This window comes from Barbus barbus (assembly GCF_936440315.1).
Source record: "Barbus barbus genome assembly, chromosome: 15".
In the NCBI taxonomy this organism is placed as follows: Eukaryota; Metazoa; Chordata; class Actinopteri; order Cypriniformes; family Cyprinidae; genus Barbus; species Barbus barbus.
Genome location: NC_136743.1, coordinates 1,158,624 through 1,183,763, shown reverse-complemented (window position 1 = coordinate 1,183,763; position 25,140 = coordinate 1,158,624). Strand labels below are relative to the sequence as shown.

Below are 25,140 nucleotides of genomic sequence, written 5' to 3'. Positions count from 1 at the left end.
ATGATGACAGCCACACCCCCTTCTTCTCACAGCTCCGCCCCTCAGAAGGTGTGCCACTCCCAGACACAGACAGACATCCTAAAGCCTCTGCTCGGGGGGGTGGGGCACGGGAGTCAGGTGGCACGCCGGAGGCGGGTGCTAGCCAAGGATGGGCGGAGCAACGTCCGTATCGAGCATGCGAGTGGGCGTGGCGCTCTGTACCTGCGTGACCCCTGGACCACCTTTGTGGACATGCAGTGGAGGTACAAACTGGTTCTGTTCAGCGCCACATTTGTGGGAACCTGGTTCAGCTTCGGACTGCTGTGGTACCTGCTGGCTCTGGTGCATGGAGACCTGCTCGGTAAGAGCTGGAAATAAAATTAAAATCAACATAAAGTGACTTTCTTTATTCATGTTCCTGGACTTATTGTGAATGATTCTTGCATTACAGAGTTATTTTAGAATAATTATTATACTATTATAGTTTTTATTAGTATTTGGATTTTTAAAAATATATATACAGTATATATAATAATTTTAGTGAAAGTTTTAGTAATTTTGCTGTGCTTTTGTCTTTTTTTGTTATTTTTTATTTAAATTTTTAGTTATTTTAGTACTTCTAATTGATGAGAATTGAAAGATGTTGCCTTGGCAACTAGCTGATATAAAATAAGCAAAAGAAAATGATATATTATATACTATTTCAGGTACCATTTTATTTCAATTAACAAAAATGTTCCATTTATAGTTTTAATTTCAGTTTTAGTTAACAATAAAGCCCTGATATTCCATACATGTTATTATAAAGAAATAATGTTTATTTTGGCCTAACCTTTCATCAAAATATTTTTTTCCGCTCATTTTTATTTCTTCTAACAAATTTTTAGGAGACCAGGTTGACGCTTAAATGAAACAAATGATTACTCCATTAAGTCCAAGTTTCTGAGCAATAAAATGTTTCTTGAGAATCTAGGCAAGATGCATATAATTGAAAGATAATGGACAAAAAAATTGTAATTGTGAGTAAATATCAAATAATTAAAATGAATAATGAAATTATTAAATAATGATGTATTAACTAATTTAATAAAATGTTTTTTGCTACATGTAAAGTTGTTTAAACCTTAACTATAAACTCAATAATGAAAAGATTTGTTGTTAAACATATTGTTCTTCTGTGATACAGTAAGCCAGAGTCCAATCAATGAAATAAAAGCCCCGTTACATCCATGTGTTTGTTTGAGTCTGATGTTTGTGTTTCTTCCTTAGAGTTTGATCCTCCAGCAAACCACAGTGTGTGTGTGATGCAGATGCAAACACTGACCGCAGCCTTTCTCTTCTCGCTGGAGACTCAGACCACCATCGGATATGGATACCGCTGCATCACGGAGGACTGTCCGTCTGCCATCGTTCTGCTCATCATCCAGCTCCTCATCACCACCGCCATGGAGATCTTCATCACCGGAACCTTCCTCGCTAAGGTGCGCATCCTTTTACTCACCTGAACACAGAAAACATGCAGGTCACATTGTGCTTCAAAGCAAAGCAAACTAAACTTAATTAAAATTAAATTAAATTAAGTTTTTATAAATATAAAATGTACATTAAAGTAACATATACATAATAATACACTGAAAAAATGATACTACATTTTTTAAGGTAAGTGATTGCAATCAATTTATTTTTAGCTACATTTAAATAAACAAATTTAATTGACTAACTCTCAACATTTTTTTTATTAAATGTAGCTAAAATAAATTGTTTGCAACCACTTACCTTAAAAATTTTTAGTATAATTGTTTTCAGTGCATTATTGTTTAAACAGTTAATTCAAGTCACATTTATTTATACAGCATTTTATAGAAAGCAGCTTCACTGTAATGAACAGGAAAATAAGGTTTTAATGTTGCTAAAGGTATCAATTATGACTCAAATTCAATTATGAAATATGAACCCCAAGTTCTCATTATTTTTATTCATCCAAATGTTTTACTCCAGAGATTTTAGTAATTCTTTTTCTCAATACAGATTCTCATAAGTTTTTTATTACTGCAATACATTTTTAACAGTTTTTATGATTTAAATATGTATATTTTGGGGTGAAACATGACCCAGACATGTTTGTTCTTCTCTGTGTCTCAGGTAGCTCGGCCTAAGAAGCGTGGCGAGACGATTCGGTTCAGTCAGCATGCTGTGATAGCTAATCACGACGGCCGACCGTGTCTCATGATACGCGTCGCCAACATGCGCAAGAGTCTGCTGCTGGGCTGCCAGGTAACCGGAGGAGACAATTATCACTTTAACAAGGACGCCAGTTAATGATTTATTTATTTATCGATTTGTCACACAGAAGAGATCGAATAACACTTTCTGAATTTGAACATCAGGGTAAATTCAACTTAATTTGTCTTCTGGGAAACATGTAAGTATGTAGCCTCTGAAGGGCAGTACTAAATGAAAAAATATGATATTTATGCAAAATAAGAAAGATATACTAAGTTTTCATGCCTCGGCTCTTAATGCATGGTTTCTGATCATACAGTCATTGTTGGAAAAGGTTCAAATACACAAAAATGCTGGAAAACCACAGAATTTGTGGGAGCTGAAGGATTTTTCTGAAGAACAGCAGACAGTTTACCTGTTCAGGACAAACAAGGGACTCATGAGTAACTATCACTAAACAAACAAAAACACAGCTGTGGATCATTCAGGTAACAACATATGTATGTGACAAATAAAATTTGAATTTGATTTATTAAAAATCAAAGGGGTGTAAATTTTGAACGGGGTCATTTTCTCTTGTGGACTGTAAACATCTTTTATGCTAAATATCTTATTCAGGTCAGTACTAAATAAAAAAATAACATACTTTTTGTATGATCCCTCTTATTTTGGTAAAATAATTAACATTTTGCAGATTCTGAAAGGGGGATGTAAACTTTTGACCTCAACTGTATATATATAGAATAATTTTTATGCTGCCTTCCTTTCAGAGCTGGTTGAACATGGAAATGTGTTCATGTGGACACTGCATTTTGGCAGTGAAATATTGCGAGTTTTTTTTAGGACAAATGCAATGTGATTTTTTCAGGTGACTGGGAAGCTTCTACAGCCGTGCGTCCCAAAGGAGGGTGAGACGGTGCGTTTGGATCAGAAGAACGTGACCTTCAGTGTGGACACGGCCAGCGAGAGCCCCTTCCTCATCCTCCCGCTCACCTTCTACCACACCATCGACGAGCAGAGCCCGCTGCGCGGATGGGCCAACAAGGGTCAGATCCTGACACAATCCTCAGCTTTTGAGTGAACATCTTTTCACTCAAAAATTATTTTTTAATAAAAAAAATAATATAAAATTATAATATATATATATATATATATATATATATATATATATATTCTAGTTATGCCAAGCTCTAAAATATTTTAATGTGAGTAAATCCTGGATTCATGTAAAATCACTGGTTTAAAAGAGTGTGATGCCTGAAGAACATTTAGCAATTAAAATATTTTAATTTTATGAACTTTTATTAAACTTTTTTAATTTTATACATACATTTTTTTAAATGTATTAATTATTTTTTCTTCTAAAAAGAAAATTTTACTATTTTAAATTGATAAATATTTACATTTTAAAAAAATATATATATTTAATTAATTCTTAATTTAAGTTTATTTTTATATATTATTTATATTAAATTTTTTATTTTAGTTATTTATTTAATCTATTTATCTTTCATCTGAAAATTGAAAGAGGTTTTGTAACTTTTGTGACTGTAACTACAGCGCTTCCAGTGGCACCAAACGGAACAGCAAAACAAAGACCGCTTCTGCTCTTTAACTCTGCAGACACGGTGTGTGAATATCTTGCAGAAATACTCTGTGTCTGTTTCTCTCAGGCGGAAGCTGGACGGACCCGGATCCGGCTGATTTCGAGCTGCTGGTGATGATGAGCTCCACAGTGGAACCCACATCAGCCACCTGTCAGGTGCGCACCTCCTACCTGCCCGACGAGATCCTGTGGGGCTACGAGTTCCCTCCCATCGTGTCTCTCTCTCCGACGGGCAAATACGTGGCGGATATCGCGTACTTCGACAAGGTGGTGAAAACCAAGACCCCGCCCCTTTTTGACCAGACCCCGCCCAGCGGTACTGATGGTTGCCATGGAGTCGTGAGCGGCTCAGACCCGGACAAGATGCGGCTGGAGCAGAGCTACCGAGAGGATGAGAGACAGACGGACGGCGGGCCCGTTAGCGTCCGCTTTAGTAAGGTGTGACTCACACAAAACATTCAACAAGAAAGTCCTTCAAACCAAGCACTGAAATCATTAATGCTGCATGAACAGCCTCAGCCCAGTAATATGCAAACAAAAATATTAACAGCATACAAGCTGAATAGGAAAATGAATATTTTTGTGTAGGCCTACAGCAAGTACATGTGAAATACTTTTGAAATAATGTGCTTTTTATATTTTAAAATGCATTTTAATTATTTCAAGACTACATGGGATGTTTGTGTGCATAAAAACACATAAATGCATAAATACAGCAGGATTATCATTTACATACTTAGCATGAAAAACTTAAACATATGCCTTTAAAATCAAGCATTGAAATAATTTATATTGCATGGACAGCATCAGCCCAGTAATATACAAAAAAATATATAAATAAAACATGAGCTGAATAGGGAAATGTAATGTACTTTTTATACTTTAAAATGCATTTTAATTATTTTATTTTATGCACATTTAAGAGCTCATATTATTTGAAAGACTACATGGAATATTTGTGTGCATAAAAACACACAAATGCATAAAAAAGCACCTAAATGCAGAAACACTTAGCAGAAAAATAAACAAAAATATCCTTCAAATCAAGCATTGAAATAATTTATATTGCATGAACAGCATCAGCTTTTAAGAGCTCATATTATTTGAAAGACTACATGGAATATTTGTATGCATAAAAACACACAAATGCAAAAAAAAAACACCTAAATAAATACAGCAGGATTATCATTTACATACTTAGCATAAAAAATAAACAAAAATGTCAAGCAATGAAGTCATTAATATTGCATTATCAGCATCAGCCCAATAATATGCTAAATTATTCACATAGTATTAGCTGAATAGGAAAATTGATAATTTTCTGCCAGTTCACATTTAATAATTTTGGAAAGTTGAAATAATGTACTTTTTATATTTTAAACAGCAATTTTCTTATTATTGTATTATTATTTTATGAGTTTTAATGAGCTCATATAATTTAAAAGACTACATATTTGTATGCATAAAAATACACAAATGCATAAAAACAGCAGAATTATCATTTAATCGGCATTAAAAACAAAGTCCTTAAAATCTAGCACTGAAATCATTAATATTGCATGAACAGCATCAGCCCAATCATATGCAAAATTAATAAAACAGCATAAGCTGAATAGGAAAATGTCTAAATTCGCTAGTGTAAATTTGAAATGCATTTTATTAATATTTCAATTTATTTATAACTCTAATGAGCTCATATTATTTGGAAGATGGAATGTAAAAATATAAAGTTTCACACTTCAGAGGCATTTAAAATAAACTAGGGAAGACAAGTTATTAAAATTATGAAATATTTCAAAAGTTACAAGAGCTTTCCTTCTACAATCATATACAGTTGAACCTAAAATCTTGATATTCATTGATGTTATGCATCAAACACCAAACTGCATAAAAACAGCAGAAATGTCATTTACCAACTTAGCATTGACAAAAAAATGTATCAAAATGTCCTTAAAGTCAAACACAGAAAACATTAATATTGCATGAACAGCATCAGCCCAATAATAGAACCAAACCCAAAATCTTATGTTCCTTTGCATGTTATGCATCAACCAGCCAAATGCATAAAAACAGCAGAATTATCATTTACCTTCACATTAAAAAAATAATAATGTCCTTAAAATCAAGCACTGAAATCATTAATATTGCATGAACAGCATCAGCCCAATCATACACAAAATGATTAACACAGCATAAGCTGAAGACTGATTATTATACGGATTATTATTGCATTTTTGCGCCTCTCAGAACAAACCTGTGATTGTTTCATGCATGTGCTGTATGAGTGTGTTCCTGTGAGCCATCACGTTTTCTGCTTTAGTGACTCTGACTGAATGTTACTGTAATGATTTTGCACTTTGGGGTCATTAGGAGCGTTTATTATCCTAACGAATCTGACAGCACTTTAGTACTGTACTCTCCTCTGTCTTTAGAGGAGAGATATTAATGCAGTGGCTCAGAAAAGGGAAAGTAGTTCTGAGAAAATCTGCAGCATTTGCTTTGATTTTATTTTTTGTATCTAATTTCAGGATAAATATTTATATATGTGTTTGTCTAGAGCTGAACTACTGGAATAATCCACTGGGTTTACAGAGATGCCTCATTTTCCACGTTAATAAACAGATAAAGCTATGGTTCATCTGATGCTGTTATAATGTTATTTGCACAGAATGTGTTTAGTCTTTTATTACTGAAGTGTCAATTATAACAAGTGGAAACTATTCTTACTCAGAAAGTGCTATTACATTTCAGAAATAATGGCAAGTAACACTTTGAATTAAATGTGAAAAAGACTGAAATATGTTCTTGTAAAACACTCCTATGATCTTTGTTTTATTGTCTTAACTCTGAAGAATCTTTTTTTTTACAGTATATGAATGATCATAACTCTTAACATGCTGCTTCTACAATCTGTTTAATGTGTCTGAAATGCCAATTCAAGAGCATATAAATGTGTGCATATTAAAGTGCTATTCTACAACATTAAATCAGACCTAATGAGGAGTTTATGTATTTGGGGACAGATGCAATATTTTAAAAGAACCTGCACACAATCTAGCACTCTATGTAAACTCTTTCATCTTTACAAAATGTGCAAAACCTGTCAGATCAAATTCACTTCACATGCCTTTAAATACAAGAGAGAGAAATAAATGACAGCAGGAATGATGAATCAGAAATGAAGCTGACCTGTATGCTGTCGTCTCTGCAGCGCTGACGGATTCAGGACTGATTTCCTCCTGATTCAGAATCATGATTGTGGTTTGATATTGATGTCACAAACACTGATGATCACAAACACACGTCACACTCCTGTCCTGGAAAAAGCCTTCAGTCTCTCTCTTCTCGTTAGAGAAGATCTGCTGCTGCACTGGAATCATACAGAATACTACACAACAATGCTATTATTATATACTCCCTCTCTCTCTCTCTCTCTCTCACACACACACACACACACACACACACACACACGGGTTCAGATGGGATAGTTTTACATGGTGCATGCACTGTCAAAAAATAAATAAAATTGAGCCAACTTAAAGTTTTAAGGAAACCAGCTTCAGCAGATTTTTGAATTTTCTCAACTTGTTGTTTAAAGTTTATACAACAAAAAGTTGAGAATCTCCTACAAAAACAAGTTGAGAACTCAAAAATCTGCTGAAGCTGGTTGCCTTAAAATTTTAAGTTGGCTCAATATTTTTTTTTTTTTTACAGTGTGGCTTGAAATTCTCTTAAATAAACATATAATTTATGTATAAACCATCAGAGTTTTTACTTGACATGCCACTAATCATGTAAATGAAATTCCTTGAATGTTTTGAAAATAATGTGTAAACAAGAAGTGAAATGCATTAAGATGAATCTTATTCTTTATCATATTTCATGAACAGCATTAGTCCTATAATACGCAAAATTACTAACACAGCCTTTTGTGTATAGCTGTTCACATTAAATATTTGGAAAGTTGAAATAATGTGCTTTTTATATATATTTTAAACAGCAATTTGATATTTTTTAAAAAGGTTATTTTAAAAGGATTTATAAGCTCATATTATTTGAAAGACTATATGCATAAAAACACACAAATGCATAAAAAGCATCAAAATGCATAAAAACAGCAGAATTATCATTTACCTTAGTGTTTAAAAAATAAACAAAAAAGTTCTTAAAAGCAAGCATTGAAATCATTAATATTGCATGAACAGCACCAGCCCAAATATATGCGCAATTAATAACACAGCTTAGGCTGAACAGGAAAATTGATAATTTTGTGCATAACTAGTTCACATTAAATACTTCTGGAAAGTGGAAGTACGGCAAAATGCGATTTTATATTTTATTTATATTTAAAAGCAATTAGCAAATTGATTTCGTAAGCTTTTATGAGATCACATTATTCTTTATCATTGCAATGTTTTCACTATACACTATATACATTAAATAGAAAAATCATAACTTGTATAGTTTTGAGAAAATATTAATTTAATATTTGCAATATTAAGCATTTAACCAGTAAATAGAGCATTATACTAAATGTCACATTACACTAATTCACCTTCTCTGACTGACTAAAATAAACCAAAATATTCAAAAATAGTGTGGAATCATTCATAAATTGTGCTTCTAGCGCCATCTAGTGATCAGACCATCAGGCGTTTGTGTTTATTTCATTTTCTAAATGCATCATCTCAGTTCATCAAATCCAACCTTGACCTGAAGAGATGTTTCTGAAAAAGCTCTGGAAGAATATCAAACTAACTGCAGATCTGTGTGATTTTCTGATCTTTCTGACAAGCAAGAGTCGTTCCGGAATAAAACTAAATCAGATATTTGGATAAAATCGTAGCCTAAACTTTGAATTATTCCTGTCAGCTGAAATCCTCAGGTGTTCACGGTCAGTCACAGCTCTCCTATCAATTATTTGAGTGATTTGAGCCGGTTTTGTATTCGTCTTTACAGTTTTTGCACAATTGCCGGATTCTGAAAGCAAAGCTTCTCTCAGACTGTGTTTACAGTGGGATAAATATTGATCAGCTCTTCTATTCTTATCATTCAACAGAATCAATGTGAAACCAGCTTCAAATTTTAAAATGCAGAAAAGATTTAATAAAACATAAATAATGACCGATGTTTGAAAAGAGAATGTATCACTTTATTTTAAGGTGTCGTTGTTACACTTACTATTATAATAACAATTATGCATAATTACATGCTAGTAACCCTAAACAACCCCTAATCCTCCTGCAGGCTAGTTAATTAATCAGTAATTTAATGAAGGATATAATTACACTGTAACAAGGACAACTTCTTAAAGAGAAGAAATCAACTCCTTTACTGCAAGCTTTTCACGGACGGTCTGAAATTAAAATTAATGCAAGAGTGATGTTTATGACCTTTAACATCAGGCTGTTTATCAGTTATGAATTTTAATGCATGAGTGATTTGTGTCAGTATTTTGTTGCTTTTCCTGTTCATTCGCAAAGATCAAAAACAGAATCACAAAAACGCTTTAGGCCTATATTATTATTATTATTATAACGCATTAAAACATATCGTCTGGCTGCATTTAACAACAAGGCAATAAATCTGAGGAGATGCGCATTTGCATGATTAGTTAATGTAACAATGGCAATCAAACAATAAAACATTTTTTAATGCCTCGTTGAACTGCAGTTTTCTTGGTTTTTCTTGAGTCTCGCAGCAGGATTTTTAGCTGTTTTTTATCTGATGTGAAAATATGGATGAACTTTCATTAAATCAGGCCTTGATCACAGAAGGAATGAAACACTCACTGCCAACATTATTACAGAATTCATACACAAATAATGGCATTTTCTTCTGTTGGCATCAATCACTTCTGTTATTACTGCAGTCATATTTAATCCATATTATTTTCTAAAATCCATATACTGTTATTCATATAATAGGCCTATTCTCGCATATGCTCTATAAAGACCATTTCGGCAGTTGTAGGCCTACACGATTTCATTTTCACTTTTACATTGGATTTGCATGAGACGAACAGATTAAATGTATTTATGAGTTATTATTAATATATTTATGAAAAGCCAGAACCAGCAGATAGACTGAAATTAAATGCACTACAAATAAATTATTGAAAGAAAGAAGAAACATTCTCTAGTTTTCTTTTCGTGTGTTTGGTTTAGATAATAAAGATTTAATTGTCTACAAAATATAACAATAACAATAATGCTAATGAAGTTCACCAGAAATGTTTTTTTTTGTGTATCTGCTGAAACGAAGAAAAAGAGAATAAAATGTATCGACCAGTTCTTCTTCTTTTGAAGTAATAGTTTCTTTAAATCCAAATCGCAACTAGAACTATAATTATAAGATCAAGTTTTCTTGTAAACGTTTTTCCAGAGATCATCACAGAACACTATAAACACTGATACATTATCAATTGAGTTTATTTACGTCTGTAACGAAATAAAACAGAACTAACAGGCCTTACAATTACATCTGATTAATTATCATAATCAAATCTTACAGCAGAAGCAGGAATATCAATTATTCTAAAGTGTTTTTCGCATTATTTTAAAGCGCGTTTTGAGATCATTTTAACTCTATAAAAATGTATATTTTAGAATAATAGCACAGACTGAACCTTCTCACATCTAGTTCCTTTCTCGATGAGTACCTTGATTTGAAAAGATCTTTATGAAAAATTATACCTAACAAACTGATAATCTGTGTTTTTGTCTGAATACACTCTTAAAACAAAGGGCTTTTTCTTTTGCAGTGACTCCACAGAAGAACCGTGTTTTTGTTGCTCAAAGAACATTTCTTAAAAGAACCTTTTTTTCTTAGAACATTCTTCAATATAAAGAACCTTTAGTGCAATTGAAAGATTGCATGGATGTTAAAGGCCAATAAACACCCTTTATTTTTAAGAGTGCGCATTCCACTTTTTTTCAGTGACCATCGAGTGTCGAAGACATTTTAATCAAAACAGTTTATTGAAAGCAAATAGAAATTAATAAGTGCTGGTTTGACAATCCAAAATGTAAAAATCACAATGGTCCCAAACAATCTCGCCAATGCTTTTCGTTCTATTCTGTCCTCAAATGAATTTTCGATCAGGAAACTGAAGGCATTTTTGTCCTAAAACGTGTTTATCCTGAAGCGAACACATCACAAACTACTGATTTAGAATTTAAAAAAAAAAAACTTTATCCATGCAGTCCAGAACATCTATAGGGACTGACATCTGAGTTCAGATCTGTGTTTATTCTTCAGCAACAAAAAGTTACCCTGTTTACCTTGCCGGATGCGTAAAACAGACCCAGTTCCAAGTCCCCTTCGCACACATTCTCACGGTTCAAATGTCAATCCGCGAGTGCAACGACGAGTTTTTGACCTCGTGGTCCCAGTACGAGTAGAGCTCTGGCGGCTGGCGGGAGCAGGTGAACTGCAGAGCGGCCGCGGTGTTGGACGCAACCGGCGAGGGTTGCTGCGCCGCCGGCGGCGCCTGGTGCTGGTGATGCCCCATCCCGCTGTACGAGTTCATCATGTTTGGCAGCCCCATGGCTTGCATTCGACTGTAGGGGTTGTAAGACGGACCTGACAGTCCTTTCATGGCACCCATATTGCCGTTGGCCATCTGGCAAGACGCGTAACTCATCGGCGGCGCCGGTTGCGCAAGCGGCCAGCTGTTATTCATGAAGCCGGATTGGAGATACTTGGGCGCGTGGAGGAAGCTACCGTATCCCTCCCCGCCGAAGAGAGCCTTACCCGGCTGGAAGTGAGCCGCTGGGGGCCTGAAAGGGCGCTTCATGCGCCTCCGTCGCCGGTAGTTGCCCTTCTCGAACATATCCTCGCAAGCCGGATCCAGAGTCCAGTAGTTGCCCTTGCGCTCCCCTCCGCCTTCACGCGGAACTTTAATGAAGCATTCGTTGAGACTCAAGTTGTGTCGGATGCTGTTTTGCCATCCCTTCTTGTTCTTCTCGTAGAAGGGGAACTTGGTGATGATGTACTGGTAGATACCGGAGAGGGTCAGTCTCTTTTCCGCGCTTTCCCGGATGGCCATGGCAATCAGAGCCACGTAGGAGTAAGGCGGCTTCTGAGAAGCTTCCACCTTCTCAGAACTCGGCTCTTGGAGCGGCGCGTCCTTCGCGAGCTCTTCTTTCTTCACCGCGTTCGTGTCGTGGACCATCAAAGTCATTGCGTCATCGTCCAAGCTATGGTAAGATGCCATCACTTGAAAAACACAAGCAAACAACACATCAAAACAAAGCCTGGTCTGGCTATAAGATTGCGCGGTCATGAAGCTCTGTTCGGTCAGCCCTGTCTCATGAAAATGCGTAGGCCTATCAATAACTCATTTTCTTTTGTATTTTACGTGCCATTTATACGCAGAAACTGACTTTGGCGTGCATACCATGAGCACGTGTTTGACGTGCATATAATACGCACCTACCCCACACCCCTGAACCTACCAATTGCTTGTCATATGAACGCCAAAATCCGTTTCTGCATATAAATATCACGCTAAATAGAAACAGAAAAGCGTGCTATTGAAACGCACATTCATGAGATCGGGTTTGTTGGGTACCTGGTTTTAGCTCTGGATGTTTGGTGCGCGCATCGGGTCACCGCAGATCCATAAAAGATGGGACTTTTGAATGAAATAAAACAAGCTCCTGCTTTGGTAACGCTCTGTTTGGCTGTGATGGACTCGAGGTCTCGATGTCGTTTAAGCTCGAAGGTTCTTCTGGAAGATCCTGCAACTTTTTTTCCTCGAGTGAAAGGCGAAACTCTGCTGTCGTCAGACTCGAGTCGCGCTGCTGTTCTCATAATCATCACCATCATATTCCGCTTTCGTCACGTCTCTCTCATCGCTTCACAAACCAACCGAGGCGTGTTCCACCAGAATAACACCTTATCACTGAATGCGCTGTGGGATAGAGATATTTACGCTTCATATTTATATTGCGCGTTCACCGCAATATCTTCAAAACAGCCTCTTTATTGTCACTTAGGCCTATTTATTTTTATGATTGCAGAAAAAAATTGTTATGGAGTATTATCCTTGATCAATGAATATGACCAATATTGTACAGTCTTTATCACAGTATTTTTTGTTTATGTCTTGATAAATGTCTATTATACGTTGGTTATATTATTATATTTTATCTTATTTTATTAGTAAATTAGCACCATATTTGATTTTTTTAATCATTATTATAACGTTATTTGTTATATTGCATACATAGTATTTTTCTTGTCATCATTTGTCTTGTGTATAATGCTTTCGCAACTGTATATCTATATTAATTTAACCCGACTTTATTTCGCTATTTATCTCCAAGACCAAGAGATATAAATAAAACAAATAAATAAAAGATAAATAAATGTAGGCTAAAAATCGAAAATAAATAAATTAATTAAACTTTTAAAATGATACAATATAATAATTTATAAATATTGCATGTATATTTAGAAAATATTTATTATAATTTTATGAGGTCTAGAAAAAAGGTTCTTTGTTGTGCAAATGACTATTTAATGCATTAATATGACGTGTTTCTGTTTAAATAATAGGTGCATATATTGATCTCCAAGTGTAGTCTATTCATGCAACAGTGTGATTCTCTCAGGTGTAACAGCTGTGTGTTGTGTTTGTCAGCAGCATCTATCGGCTCCTTCACGCCTCTGAAACTGAACAGAGAGCGCGCGCTTGTTTAGTGTTTTACTGGAAACCTCGCAGTCGATCTGTCGCCCCTTTCACTTACAGCACTACAGCCTTAATCACTTCATTGGTTCTCAAAAACACACATTAAAACAGTTTTTAAATATTAATTCACTTGCTTAACAGACACGTATGTATAGTTAATTTTGAGCCCAGTCTCATGTAAATGCGTATAAATAGTACCCAAAATAAACACAGAAAATCGTGGTATTGATACACAAAAAAATGACTTTGGCGTGCATATGATACGCATCTATCCCACAACCCTGCCCATAGCGTATCATGCACGTCAAAGTCCATTTTTGCTTATAAGCAGTGCGCCAAATCGAAACATATTGAAACGGCAATGCAAACCAATCAAGAAGTAGCAGGCAATCTCAAACACAGCATCACCTTACAGGAACATTCTGCATTTTAAACACAGACATTTATATTCTATTAGATGCTGAAGTATCCCAGCAGGCTCATATTTTCAATAGACTATAGCACATTTAAGGGAAAACTCAGAAACTTCCTGCCAAGCTCTTTGAAAGGAGGATGTTTATGGTTCAAAGTGCAAGAATGCAGATGGACTGAAGCTCCGGGTCAGCGGGACGCCCCAGACCTGATCAACATCACAACCTACAACATCAGCCCTCAGTTTCAATGCACAGACTCATGTGCTCAAGGTGTTCTGTGTACAGAAAACCCTCTTCAGAATATGGCAGACGTGAGTTTATGCACCATTAGGTCCCGATTTATGTCACTTAAATCAAACAGGTTCTAAATAGAGCCAAAAAAGAGCTTTATTTCCTTTATAAGTTCTTTTAAGAGCCCAGAATCTCAAATACTGATCTGAAAATCTCCAATAAAACATTTAGATCTCTTATAATTGATAAAGAAACACACTGATGTATTCATTACTGCAGACCAAATGGCTGAGTGACCATTAACCTGGCTGCATTCACAGAAAATGAGTAATATTTAAATAAATTAAAACGGAAAAACTACAAGATTAATGTTTAATTGGTAAATTATTTATTTTATTAAGCATATTAAATATTACTATATTAAATAATTTGTATTATTTTTTATAATATTTGATTTTTTGTAGTAAATATATTATTTTAATAATTATTTAATTTTAACATTTTATTACAATTCCAATTTTAAATAAAAATATTTTATTTAATTGAACATATTAAATTATATTTTTGAATATTTATAAAAAATAAAAACATATTTTATTATTTCATTAAATATATTAAATGAATATATTAAATATAATTAATTTTTACATAAATGTTTTACATGGATTATTCTCGAAAACACTTTACCATATTCATTTCAAATGATAAACTACATGCTGTGTGTTAATCAGAAATGACTTCATAGTGCATAATATTGGGAAAACAATAATTTGAAAAGCTAGTTTGTACAGAAACACACTAAATGCTCAAATATTGTGTTCTGTGTCATCTAAGTTGAGCACAGCTTTATTCTTCAGATGCAGCGAGTGTTTCTCTGGTCGTTAATGTGGGGTGGAGGGGCTTCCTCACTTTGTGAAGCCCAGGATTGACCTCTGCCTTAAATTACAAAGCCCATAGAGCGCTCGCTCTTCCTGAAGCGTTTCTGCTTTAAGAGCAAGAGCCTGTTTTCCTTTCTTATCAACCGCAGGAAGCGAATGGGAAGCTCTCCCAACAACTCGCCTGTCAAATTATTATAATACATAACAGCCAGCCAAAGCATCTGCACACATTCAATGATTAATAATTCAATGACAGTTAATGACTGCTTTATCGGTCAGCAGGATTATTCAAACTCATTAAAATCAGAATTTAACAAGTTAATAACTGACAGGAACTTTTAATATGTTGTTATAGGAAAATGTAACTAATTTTATTGTGACAAACTGATTTGGATAAAAGCATCTGCATGAATGCATAAATGCATGTTTATTTTTTAATTATTTTTAATTTATTTTTCTATTTATTTAATTTTTTCATTTTTCTATCTCCACGCCTTGTTTTAAAATATGTGATCAACTATGCAATATATATAATATATATATATATGATGAGATTATAAAATAATATATACATATTTTTACATTTTCAATTAAATATTTAAAAATATTAGTTAATTTAGTTAACTAAATAATGAAGTGATATATTTAATTGAATATTAAAATTTTTTATATATTTAATGAAACAATAATTTTTTTTTAAAATTTGTAATTAAATATTTGAAAATATTTTTAATATAATGAAATAATATATTTGTCATATATTAAAATTCATAACAAAAATATGACAAAAAACAATCAAATCAAATATTCTAACAAACTAAAAATAATACATTTTATTAATAAAAAAAAATTTAAATGCTAAAAACTAATTTACTTTAAAAGTCACCTTTTGAAATGCAAAGAGGCGTTTCGATTTAGCAAACCTTCATCACTGCGTATCTGCTGGGGAATCATGTTGAAGCTATTTATTTTTGGACAGAAACAGTCTACATCGCAGCCCCTGCAGGAAAATGAAGTGAGACGAGAAGAATGCAAACGGCTCTGTTGCAGCCAGCGCAGACGCAGACGCAGACGCAGACGCAGTGAGCTGCGCCGTTTGATGCTTATCTGCGCTGCACAGCCGCGGGGCATTAAAGCAACACAAACGCGCCTTTGATCGGCCGAGAGGAAGCGCGCTCGCGCGGCTATTTCTGGCTCACCTCTGCTCTTTTGTTTCTGTGGAGCAGCAGGTGAAGGTGTTGGAGCTCATGCTGCACTTTACTGAAGATCAGCACAGAAAAAAACAACAAGCCATGATCACACAGACTGAGACCAAACTGCAACTCCTGGAGAGACAGAAACACATGCAACAACCATTGCTGTAGAATTAATTTGACCTACTAAAAATCTAAATATTATTTTACTTTTTCACTCAGAATTTGCAAGTAAATTTCACAACTGATTACAAAGAAATGGACTGAATTAATTTTGAAAATCATTTTATAGTGCTTTAACCTGGTTGCATTCATTACAAATAAATAAATAAATAAACAAACAAATAAAAAATAAAAACAACAGATCATTATTTAATTTCTAAAATTATTCACATTATTAATAATATTTATATTATTACATTATTTTTTTTTATTTTTTTTTTTACAAATGATTGAATTTAATATTTAAAAATGAAAATAACATTTAAAATTTATATTATTTAATTAAATACATATTTCTTTATTTTTCAAAGTTTTTTATTTTCATAAATACTTAGGGGGTAAATTGATTATTCCCAAACAAACTTTATCATATTTTTAATGTTTTTTTATTTGAAATGTTCATAAATATTTTGGGTGTACATTGATTCATCTCATGCTTTATCATTTTAAATTATAAATGGCTTGCTGTGTATTTATCAGAAATTACTTTGTATATACTCTAATAATGGGAAAATTATAATTTGAAAAACTAGTTTGTGCTGTAACAACACACATCCTAATGATAAAATAATTAATTTCTCTCATAATATTTTATTATTAATATTTCACAATTTAACAACTGAAAGGAGTCTTCCCACCAAAAAAAAAACAAAAAAACATCCTATATTACAATAAGAGAATAATAATGGTTTTGAATTGAACAGACAAATAAATAAACACTCTATGTCACCCAAAGGTTTTCATCATGTGTGTGTGTGTGTGACAGCTGAAGAATACAGCTCCTCTCACACACACACACACACACACACACACACACACACACACACACACACAAAGCGTCTCTGTCATTAGCGTGGCTGAGGGCTGTTGTGTTAATGCAGCGGTCAGCAGATGTATGGCTCTGACCGCACTCAATGATGGATTTCACAAACACACTGATCAGCATCACGCTGATGCACATATGGATGCTTTTATTCTGATGAAACAAGAGCAAAGATCTGTATTTGGGCTCTAAAGTGATGCTTCACCCAAAAATGTCATTTTGTATCATATGACTTCCTCTTTTCTGTCAAACAGGAAGGAAGTCATTTTGAAGAATGTTGGAAACCAAACCGATGCTCATTGATTGACAAGACATTTCTCAAAATATCATCTTCTTTGTTCAACAGAGAAAAAAGTCACACAATTATAAAGTAATTTCATTTGACTTTTCCCCCAGAATTCTGTTCATATCTCACAATTCATATTTTGTCCTCACAATCCTGATTTTTTTCTGCAATTCTGAATTTATATCTCAGAATTCTGAGTTTATATCTTTCAATTCTGAATTTTGTTTCTCAGAACTGCAAGAAATATGACAGAATTGCGAGGAAAAAAGTTTAAATTGTGAGATAAAATGTTGCAATTACCTTTTTTATGAACTATTCCTTTAATATGGAGACTAGTTTCCACAATGGAATAATATATATATCAGTTTTTATCTCAGAATTCTGACTTTTTCTTGCAATTTAAAGTTTATACCTCACAATTCTGTTTTTTTTCTCAGAATTGCAAAAAAAGAGTCAGAATTCTGAGATAAAAATTAGCAATTACATTTATTTATTTATTGTTTGTTTGTCATGAGGCAGAAACAGAATTCTCTTATCATGTTGCTGTCTAAGAAACATTTAAGATAATAATAAGATTTCATTCATGATTTTCATGCAAAAAACACAAAAATGATTTCAAAGCTTAATTTGTGAGCTCTAAGAAAAAATATACAAAAGTTCTCTCTGGGGTGATTCCCTTTTAAAACAACTCTGTGCCTTGTTTTCCCCTAAAGATGCGTATTAATAACTAGTGTTCACATTAGTGCTGTCAAACTATTCATCACGATTAATTGCATCCAAAATAAAAGTTTTTGTTACATAATATATGAGTGTGTACTGTGTATATTTATTATGTATTTATAGATACACACACATGCACGTATATATTTTGAAAATATTTACATGCATTTACATGCATATGTATATAATTCATATTATATATAAATATATTTAATATATAAACATAACATTCTTCTTAAATATATACGTGCATGTGTGTGTATTTCATAATAAATAAACCCAATACACAGAAATATGTGTCCCTGGAGCACAAACACATTCATCAGTAGCACAGGTATATCTGTATCAATAGCCAACAGTACATTGTATGGATCAAAATTATACATTTCTCTTTTATGACAAAAATCATTAGGATATTAAGATCATGTTCCATGAAGATATTTAGTAAATTTCCTACCATAAATATATCAAAACTTCATTTTTGATTAGTAATATGCATTGCTAAGAACTTCATTTGAACAACTTTAAAGGAGATTTTCTCAATATTTAGATTTTTTTGCTCCCTCAGATTCCAGATTTTCTAATAGTTGTATCTCAGACAAATATTGTCCGATCATAACAAACCATACATCAATGGAAAGATTATTTATTCAGCTTTTATGTTATGTATAAATCATCATTTCAAAAACTTATGACTGGTTTTGTGCTCCAGGGTCATATATATTATGTAAACAAAAACTTTTATTTTGGATGTGATTAATCACGATTAATGGTTTGACAGCACTAGTCCATTAGCACCTAACGTGTTGATATCGGTAGCTTGTGGATCACATCGCTCTTTACTGTGGTGGCAGAGTCTCACACTTCAGTGTCCTGTTTATGTTGAATTCCACTCGGGTCTTCCTGAAGGAAGTTCAGTCACACAGCGCACCGATCGCTTCATCTGTTTGGCCAAATCTACTCAGTTAAACACACGCAAACTCACAGAAGACACAATAAGTGTGTGGTAATGATCTGAATAACACAGCAAATCTCTGCTTTAAACAGATTTTCAGTGTGAGATGATGTACTGCTTTTGCCACACTGTGCAATGAAAAGCACAGCTGTATCCCACAATGCACTGCACTTGAGCTGACATTCTTGGAGTGTGACGGATGAACCGGATGTGATATTATTTCCCTCTTGATTTGTTATTTGAAAAATGTACAGGTGCATTTTCTTCAGTGAGGATGCATTAAATTGATGACAGTAAAGACATTTCTAATGTTACAAAAGATTTATATTTCAAATAAAAGCTGTTCTTTTGAACTTTCTATTCATCTGTGAATCCTGAAAAATAAAATGTATTACAGTTTCCACAAAAATATTGTGCAGCACAACTGTGTTCAACATTGATAATAATCAGAAATGCTTGTTGATCAGTAAATCAGTATATTATAATGATTTCTGAAGATCATGTGACACTGAGGACTAGAATAATGCATCAGAGAAAGAAATATTTTTTTTTTATATATATTCAAATAGAATATCATATTTAAATAGAAAACACTTATTTGAAATAGTAAAAACATTTCACAATTTTACAGATTTGACTGTAATTTTGATCAAACAAATGCAGCTTTAGTGAGCAGAGGTTTCGTACTGACCCCAAACGTCACTGCAAATAAGCCATATTTCACATGAGTGATACTTATTGTGTTAGATGAGCAGTAACTCAAGACCGCCGGGCGTTTGTTTGCCAGGTTTGGTCTCGTGGCACGCGGGTCGCCCCCTTCTGAGTGCAGCGGAGGGTTACTTCCCCGCAGAACCCTCACCAGGGGTCAGAGGGACGCGTCCCGCTCGGTCGACCCCGGAGAGACGGACCCCAGACAATGTGTTCTCAATCAGAGGAAACACAAACAAGCCTCTGATTTGCAGAAAGGCCACAGATCTGGAGGATCCTGGACTAACGCCACCCACCGTACACCGGCAGCACACATCCCTCCTGGAGAGACGGAGGAAGAGAAAGAAAAGAAGGAAAGGAGAGGTAAGGAAAACAAACACCTTGGTTGTTAACAAGAGACAGAAGAGCCGGCCGCTCCATGTTCTCCGGTGCGCGTCTCTCTCGGCCCGGCCTGCGTTAAACCAAACAAACAGACGCATGCATGGGTTAAGAGCCAGCCGTCGCTAATGAGTGACAGATGACAGGTAACCACTGCCATCACAACACCGGTTACTGCACTCGAGAACACTTAAAAACAGTGCAATGCTGAATTAACAGTGGACAAATATGGCAAACGCATCATTTTAATCATGGCAGTGACACCATGTTAAACTGAAACCAAAACAGATTTCATAATCCTCATATAACTTCAACACGGATCACTAACTCCAACTGACTCAAGGCAAACATTGCACTCAAAAACACATTAAAACAGCACAAAATGATGAAATGCTGAATTAAGAGTAAACCACAATGACTATTTATGTCAAATGTATATTTATGAAAATGGATAATTCTGGTCATGTAATCATGCGCTAATTGCTTTATTTGAATCATGGCAGTGACAATAATTAGACTTGTTGCGACGCCAAAATGTTAACGTGAAACCAAAACTCTACAGATTTCACAATCCTCAATATCAACACAAACCTTTTACTAACTATAATTGAAATAGCATAAACATTGCTCTCAAAACACCTAAAAATGCAGCACTCAAAAACACAGCACGCGATTGTGAATTCAGTTCACTTTCACGTCTTATTGCGCTTGAATGATCAGATACACACACAAATAAGTCAAAATGCCTGCCAGGAGTATTCATGCAAACACTGTCGGTTATAGTTGGGTGAAAACCAGATGTGTTTCAGTATATTGGATCCATGCAGTCAATCTTAAAGTGACAGCAGCCTAATTTACCTGCTGCTGTCGGTATAATTTATGTTAATAAAACAACAAGACAAGAGAAAATCACTCACTGCTTTTGACTGAATCGCTTTTGGATCCCTAAAAGAATCAGTTCATATTTGATTCATACAGTGAAGACAAGGCAGAGTTTTAGTTATACACTTGATTATTCAATGTAGTATTTCTTAACGACTGTGTAGCTGAAAATTCATTTTTGTTCTATTGTGTTTGTAATTAGCGTCTTTGTTCTTAGTTTTAATAACAAGAACAAAATAAAATAGCTACATCAAGATATATATCTTACTGTGAAATTACATTTCTCATGAATGAATGAATGAATGAGGCATTTATATAGCGCAGAGTTCAGAAATGCCGTCTGAAATTTTCTTCTAAAATTAGAATTTTTATCAGGCTCCTATATTTATGTTCAGTTATTTCACTTTAATTGCATAGAAAAGGACCTATATATATAGCCTGATAAAAATTTCAGATGGCACATTTTATCTCTATATAGCTATTTTTTACTGTATTTATAAAACAATTTAAAACCATATACTGTATATAAAGGGAGGAAGTCAAGGCAGTTTGACTGAGTCGAACTCTTTCTGGTTCTGCTGTCAGGCGTGAAGAAGAGCGAGACGCTGCCGGGTCAAACCTGTGGTGTTTTGTCTCACGGACTGATATGAGATTATAGTCAAAGAGCCACACAAGAGAGTTTGTCTGAGAGACGCTCACTCATATCTCTCATATCATTAGGAAACATGAAACAAGAGGCGTCATGCCCATTCAAAACTCACGTGCATTTCTTTGAGCCAACACTGAAAAAACAAGTAGAATTTATTTTTTGCACGCATATATTTTAAGTAAAATTTAAGTATGGAATTAAGTAAAGTCTACTTAACTAAGTTATGTCAAATTAGCAAAGGAAATAAGTAAATTTAACATGGCCCGTTAGAGTTTGATGAGTACTTTCTACTTAATTATTTTATGTTCACTCCGCAATACTCAAGTAAATTAGACACAGTTACCGTTTGTAAACTTTACTCAAACAATATTGCACTAAAAAAAACTCATGCAACTAAAGCATGTGGTTCTCTTACGATCATACAAGTAAGACAGCTTGTGATCCTTTTTAAAATAATATGTCTACTCAATAGAGTTATTACCCAAATAAACACAGAGAACTCAATACTTGGTACACGATACACAGTGAATAGTGTTTGAGTATGAATGGGTCATCTTGAGTAGAAAATGAACTCCACAAAACAGCAAGTTACTAAACCTAACAACAAAAGTATCCATAAAACAGTATAAATACAACTCAAAAACAGTGAAAAATGCAACTTTGTTCATTATTCATGGCATGCCTCAAAGCATGATGGGAACAACAGGATCATAACACTGTAAAAAGTTGAGAAAACGTAAAAGTTTAAGGCAACCAGCTCCAGGGGATTTTTTAGTTTTTTTCAACTAGGAGATTTTTGAGTTTTCGCAATGTTTTGTTGTATAAACTGAAATCAACAAGTTGAGAAAACTCAAAAATCTGCTGAAGCTAGTTGCCTTAAACCTTTAAGTTTTCTCAACTTTTGATTTTTTACAGTGAACAATTCCAAGTAAAATATACTTACAAGTTCAAACTTTAATTTCTAAAAGCTTAAATTGAGTACTAATATAGAATTTACTCCTTTTTTAAATTCTTGCCTAAACTAAATTATTTAATGTAGAAATTATATTTGTTTTTCTGTAGTATTTACTTCACCACAAAATCATCAGTGAAGTGGATTTTGCATGCAGCTTCCAAAAGATAAAAAATTTGTCAAATAATATTTTTTATATATAATAAAAAAAACATTTTTATATATATTTATATAAAGTGCAGATGTGCATAATAGATTTTCACTTCACAGTGTAAATGTCAGAGAGTCACCGCAGTCTCCACCAACGACACTCACCAGATCCCAATCTCCTGATTTCTGATCACCTCCACCTGTCAGCACTAATCAGCAGCACTATATCCCTGCACTCCTCCCGTTCACTCACGGTCTGCTCTCAAACTTTCCATGTTGACTAACCTGACCCACTTACCTTTTGTCTACTTACCAGTTGCTCCAGTGTTCCTATCCCTGTTCTCCACCGTCTCCACGCTCCACTGTTACCTCCGGATCCCCTGGAAAAGAAAAAGGACATTCACACTCAGATAAGCCCCTAGAGACATTCCTGCTTACCTGGACATTCTGCTCATCTCATTCCCCTCTGCTACTACTCAATAAACCTGTTGATTGTATTGCACTTACCTCTGTGTCCTGTGTCTATCTACAGTAAACAGCTTCAGTGATTTTAATGGGAGTTTTTGAACTCAGTGTAAATGTTCTTTTCTCTCCTTCTGTACAATGAAAGTGTTAACTTACAGTTTTAATTAAATTCACGTTAAATACAAAGGCAGTCGTATTAAAGATATTTTATGGCATGACACCGTTTCTGGTACATAAGTAAAAAGGCGTGTTTTATGCGTAGTTAATAGATTGCAAAATGCATTTACTTACACATATTTGAGAATCGAGATATTTCATGATATACAAGATGTTTGGAAATATTTTGAAAATGCATGACAAGCCCTCCTCAAAAATATTAAGTGCATGACTCCCCTGTATGAAGCTCTGTGTTTTAGCATGCTACATAACATAAACAACAGTTACTCCACATTTTCTTACTGCTGCTTCTTGATTATTATTACAGTGTAGGATTGAGTAATATTAATACAGACATGTAGGCTGCTTACTGTGAGCTTAAGGTTAGGTTAAGGGTTTGATTTAGGGTTATATTTAGGTAATTATGCATATTTACTGTTATTACTGTAGCATATGTAACATGTTCTGTGGTTACCATATCAAATACAAAAGGAAATGCAAACATTTGTAAAGATTCTCAATATATCAAAACAGATTATCAAATTAATATTATTATTATTACTACTATGAATGTAAGACCTTATAAAGGTATTTGGAATAAAATAATGATTATTGTCTATTTCAATAAATAAATAAAAACAAAAACAAAATACAAATAAATAAATGAATAACTAACTAACTAAATAAATAAATATATACAATTTACTTTTCAAATTTTGGAATAAAAATAAAAAAATTAAAATTGTCTTTGCTGTTAAAGCACAAATTATTAATTTATTTTTATATTTATATCTAAAGAAAATTTGGCTTATTTTTAGATTTGTTTGTGCATTTTGACACTATTGTCATAAAAGTGATATTATGTCATTTTCCCCCACAGTTACAATCAATCAATCAAAAATAAAAATAAATAAACAAATAAATATATAAATAGTTATTTAAATTATTTTAATTTGTTTAAAATAAGTATCAAATGTTTCAAAAATGTTTTGATTTTGAATTTTTTAAATAACATTAGAATTATTTTACTGTGTTTGCTGTTAAAGCACACAGTATTAATTTATTTATGTGTAAAGAGAATTAGGCTTATTTTTTTAGATTAAAAAAAAAAACCTTTTGACATTATTTTCATGAAAATTAAGTATTTTTTTCCACATTTACCATGATGCAATTTCAATGCACAAACATTTCAATCAATCAGTCAATCAATCTTTACAGTAAATCAATAAATGAATGAATAAATGTTATTTGAATTACTTTAATGTGTCCAAATATTTAACATTTTTTTCTAATAAAATCAAGATTATTTTATTGTCTTAGCTGTTAAATCACTCATTTTTTATTTCTGTAATAGTATTTCTCTAGTTTTTGCAGTGTTGTCAGGTAAGATCATTGCTGGCCATCAGTAGACACAACACTGGTCTCATGTTTATCATTCCTACAGCCTCCTTCATCAACAAACACACACTGATATATGTTATGAAGCTATTTTTAACAGAATGAGAACAGAAAAAACTGCTGCATACACAGAAAAACTGCTTCTGTTGCTACTTTTGTCATCTTTCTATTTCAAG

At 33.7% G+C, this 25,140-nt stretch overlaps 2 protein-coding genes across 2 annotated transcripts; one reads left to right on the top strand and one right to left on the bottom strand.

The window, feature by feature from the left end:
• On the top strand, positions 1-4,252 carry kcnj10b (potassium inwardly rectifying channel subfamily J member 10b; the record flags this gene model as incomplete). Its single annotated transcript, XM_079434724.1, has 5 exons — positions 1-340; positions 1,249-1,460; positions 2,122-2,253; positions 3,071-3,248; positions 3,876-4,252. 5 exons carry the CDS (start codon positions 1-3, stop codon positions 4,250-4,252), a joined length of 1,239 nt encoding a protein of 412 aa, XP_079290850.1.
• Positions 4,253-8,936: 4,684 nt separating this feature from the next.
• On the bottom strand, positions 8,937-12,629 carry foxl2b (forkhead box L2b). Its single transcript, XM_079434846.1, has 2 exons — positions 12,384-12,629; positions 8,937-12,028 (listed from the first exon to the last, which is right to left on the bottom strand). Exon 2 carries the CDS (start codon positions 12,024-12,026, stop codon positions 11,151-11,153), a length of 876 nt encoding a protein of 291 aa, XP_079290972.1. The 5' UTR covers positions 12,027-12,028; positions 12,384-12,629; the 3' UTR covers positions 8,937-11,150.
• Positions 12,630-25,140: the final 12,511 nt, after the last annotated feature.

What these genes read in the sequence shown, in the direction of transcription:
- foxl2b (XM_079434846.1), bottom strand. Translation starts at nt 12,026, where the DNA reads ATGGCATCTTACCATAGCTTGGACGATGACGCAATGACTTTGATGGTC.